Source organism: Gavialis gangeticus, unplaced genomic scaffold, assembly GCF_001723915.1.
Source record: "Gavialis gangeticus isolate Ggan-Ray unplaced genomic scaffold, GavGan_comp1, whole genome shotgun sequence".
NCBI lineage: Eukaryota > Metazoa > Chordata > Crocodylia > Gavialidae > Gavialis > Gavialis gangeticus.
In genome coordinates this window covers 5,684,216-5,688,059 of record NW_017729026.1, presented here as the reverse complement: position 1 = coordinate 5,688,059, position 3,844 = coordinate 5,684,216, and the positions used below count along the sequence as shown (strand labels likewise).

The 3,844-nt window shown below is 45.3% G+C and overlaps 1 protein-coding gene across 1 annotated transcript in view; it reads left to right on the top strand.

The window, feature by feature from the left end:
- The window catches only part of LAMA2 (laminin subunit alpha 2), a 576,898-nt gene that overhangs the window by 458,491 nt on the left and 114,563 nt on the right, over nt 1–3,844 (top strand). The window contains exon 41 of the mRNA XM_019520301.1: nt 3,192–3,308. Within this exon, the coding sequence (XP_019375846.1) occupies nt 3,192–3,308 (117 nt within the window). The remainder of the gene's footprint in view (nt 1–3,191; nt 3,309–3,844) is intronic.

Here is a 3,844-nt window from a genome sequence, read left to right as displayed (position 1 = left end):
CCACCCCACCCCACCCCACCCCCAATTCTCCAGCTTTTGTTGTCAAGGTTAGTGTCACTAATCCAGTTTCCTAACAAGAAGACTGGAATTGAGAAATGATCCTGTCTCTTTCTCAGCTCTGAGGTCTTCCATGTTCATGTAAAAATGAGAACAGCACCACTCAAAATAGTTTTTTTCAGCAATAACTAGCATTTTCTTTGCCAACCTCTATTTCCAGCATTTTGAACTATGAATCCAAAGCTTATTTGGAGCCTCTCTTCAAAGAACCTTAAAAATCATTTTTACAGTGGATATTATTCCAGCAAAATCATCATTGTTATGCAAAACAATTTGTGAAGAATATTGATTTATTTGTAAAGGATAATATCAATTTAATCACTAATGTACTGATTATGACATTACTATTCCTCTGATTTGTATTAGTTTTTCAGTTGATCCCAATTTTGATCTATCATTTTATCCACAAACAGGTTTTTTTCCAAAAATCAATGTACTTGTTTCATAATAACTTGTTGTGGTAGTCTCATAATAGTGATCAATAGTTGTCCTAATATAATTCCATTCATTTTCCCCAAATTTCATGTCAGCAAAAGTTCCCTCTGTTTAAATCCAGTGAGAGCTTGATGTTTGGCACGCTACTTGTCACCACACTGATACGATTGATCTTGTCTCTTTATGTACAATGGACAAACCATATGCCTACAACAAGTATCTGAAAAAGAAGACATAAGATTATCACAGTGCACTTAATTTAGGGTTTATAGCATATAACTGAGACTTTTTGGGTCCTTTACCATTGACTCACTGGATGGCCTTAGTCTCTGTGTGCCTCATTTTTTCTTCTGGGCATTGTGAATGTAAACATACAGAAGTGCACGCACTTTGAAATCCTTGATAAAACCCTTTTATAATCACTTTCCAATAGTCAAAGGAAATCAGGTACTTAAATACTAAAGGAAGAGGTGTCTTAAATATAGAACTTAGCCTCAGTAAACCTTGCAACTATGTTCATTGCAGTAATTTAGGGGTCTGGCACACGCTACATTTAGGTCATGATTAAGGTGTTAAATGAACCATGAATAGTAACCTGACCACATGTTAAAGCCAACTTACGGCATGATAATAGAGCAAATCTTTGTGGCTCATTTGTATCACACTTTAAATTGAATGTATGGCCATGACAGATCCTGATGCTCAGCTGAACACAGAGACCCTGCATGGGATAGACCCAAAGTCTGGGGCTTAGTCCATACCAGATTAGTGGGATCAGGCTGGGGACAGCACCAAGTCCTGGACCTATCAGCCCCATTCAGTCCCCAAAGGCAGATGGATAGGGCTCTGTGTATATGACATCAAGGAGCATCAACCCAGTCTCAGGCTCACTGTACCCCAGATCTTTAAAGAGCAGTTGTGAAGCTGGGAGTCCTTACTGCATGTGCACTTTTTTGAGTTCCTGAGGCTCCCCTGGAAGCAGCAGTTGAGGATCTGGCGGTGCCAATCCAGTGCATGGAGAACTTTAAAGAGCACATCTGTAGTTGAGGTGCAGCTGTGCTTCTTAAAACTCCTTGGGTAGACCCAGACAGCAGGGAGGGGTTGGGGAGACTTTAAAGAGCTTCCCCAGGCTTCCCTGCTGGGGACTTTAAACCCTGTATCTGGCTGCTCTGGCTAGGGGTTAGGGATCAGAGTCTCTTGGTGGGATTTAAAGTCACCAGGAGGGAAGCCCTTCAACTCCTTCCCCTATCCCACCTCTGTTCTCCTGCACCCAGCAGCCTAGCCAGAGCTGCCAGATACAGGGTTTTGACACTCAGACCAAGGCCTGTCCCAGCTGGTGCTGACAGTCAGCTAATTGTCCTCTCAGTGCACTGGGGACAATCAGCTGATTGTCAGCTCTACCCCAGACCTCACTGGAGTCAGTCTGGGTGTGTACAGACATTCAGGGAGGTTAGGAGGATGTTAGATTGATCTAAGGCCATCTGATCTAAGGTAATTAGGGATGGAGAAGCTAATGGGGGGCCTTGGGGAGATCAGGGTCGCAAGCAGACTTCCAGTGGGGGATCAGAGGGCAGGCAGAGTCCATGGGAGGCTCAGGATGGCAGGTGGGGTCCCCAGGGGAGATTGGGGGGGTGGGGGCAGGCAGGGCCTATAGGTGGGACTGGGGGATCTGAGGGGCAGGTGGAATCCATAGGGGAGGTGCTGGGGTCTGGGAGGGTCTGGCAGGGGCAGGGACCTCATGGGGACTATGGGGAGTTTGGGAGGGTGGGGGGCCTTACACTCCCACCCCCAAAGCCAGGGCTATTTTTCACCCTCCAACCCCCACAGTGGACCAGCCCTCCATCCTTCCTGCTCATCTGCCCACCAGGACTTACTTCCTTGGCTCTGGGCACTGGCGAATCCTGGTAAAACTAGCACCAAGAGTGAGTTGCAGGAAGGGAGGTTTTAGTAGGCTCAGGATGGGGGGTGCTGGTCCACAAGGGTGGGGTTGTCTGTCTGGTGGTGGGGGAGGGGCTGGGGGGCTAAAAATAACCTGGTGCCAGGGAGGGGGTAGGAAAAGCACAGTCCTGGGGCTGGAGCCACTGGCTGGGCTTCCCTAGCTCTGGGCCTGTGCTGGGAACTGTACAGAAGTTCAGGCCAGTTAGATTGGTCTAAAATGGCCAACCCAATTTAAGTTAGACTGCCTTGGAGGTACAGTTAACTTAGATCAGGCCAGACATTTTAGACCAATTTAACTGTCTTGAACAGAAACACTTAAATTGACCTAACTAGGGATGTAAGTGTAAGGTCTACACCTGGGCAAACTAAGTTTGATTGGGTGGCTATTTTTAATCTAGCCTCCCCCTAACCTCTCCAAATGTCTGCACCCTTTGAGTCCTGGTGGTTAAAACTTACTGTCAGCTGTTTGTCAGCTTGGGCTGGACATGTGGGTACTCCTCTTTTAACCTGCTGATGCAGAAGGAACCCAGGATTATGATCCCAGGCTGCCTCTGCACTTGCAAATAGCAATGGTATGATTAGGATCTGGTCCCAGCAATCACACTTCTTGCCAAGTGTGCCAAGGGCCTTAGTAATTAAGGAGATAGATATTTTAAATTACAAGTAATTGTTCCTGATGAGTATTATTGCAGTAATAAAATTGTAGATCAGAGAATACTGAAAATAAAGAGTTAAAGCTGCTGTTTATGTGTACTCTGCAGAAAATGGAGAAAACTTGAATAGCATGAAGAACAGGTTGAGAGATGCTGATGAAAGGAACTCTGAGCTCCTGAAAGCATTGAATGACACATTTGGAAAGCTGTCGGCCCTTCCTAATGGTAAGTAGGGAAAAATGCTGAAGCACTGGGCTCAGCTACATTTTTTTTTTTGTTTTGCATCATTTAAAATGTGTAAATATGTTAACCTTTGTCTATACCCATCTAGTCCATTGTCTGCTATCTTGGCCAGAGTGCTTCTTCTGAGATGAAGCTACGCTGCATCTGAGAGAAACTAAAGTAAAAACAAATACCAAGTATTCGGTTGCATTTTGACCTGGTGGAGACCACCACGTTTTTGACATTCTCAGATGGCCAGAGAGAAGTACTGAAAACACTGTCAGCCAGTCAGTTCCTTTCAAAGCTGAGAGCCCTTCCTCTAACAACTATTTTTGTGGACAAAGTTTTTCAGCTTGATCAAAACCAAGATGATGGTATCAACAAACAGTCCAAAGAGACAGGAATCTGAACTAAATAAAATCTCAAATTGGCCTCCAGATACCCTGTGTTTATAGGGACCCAACTGGATCCAGCCTGAAGGTTGGCTGATGTGGGTGGCTGCCCAGGGTGCCATGGTCAAGGAGGCACAATACACTCAG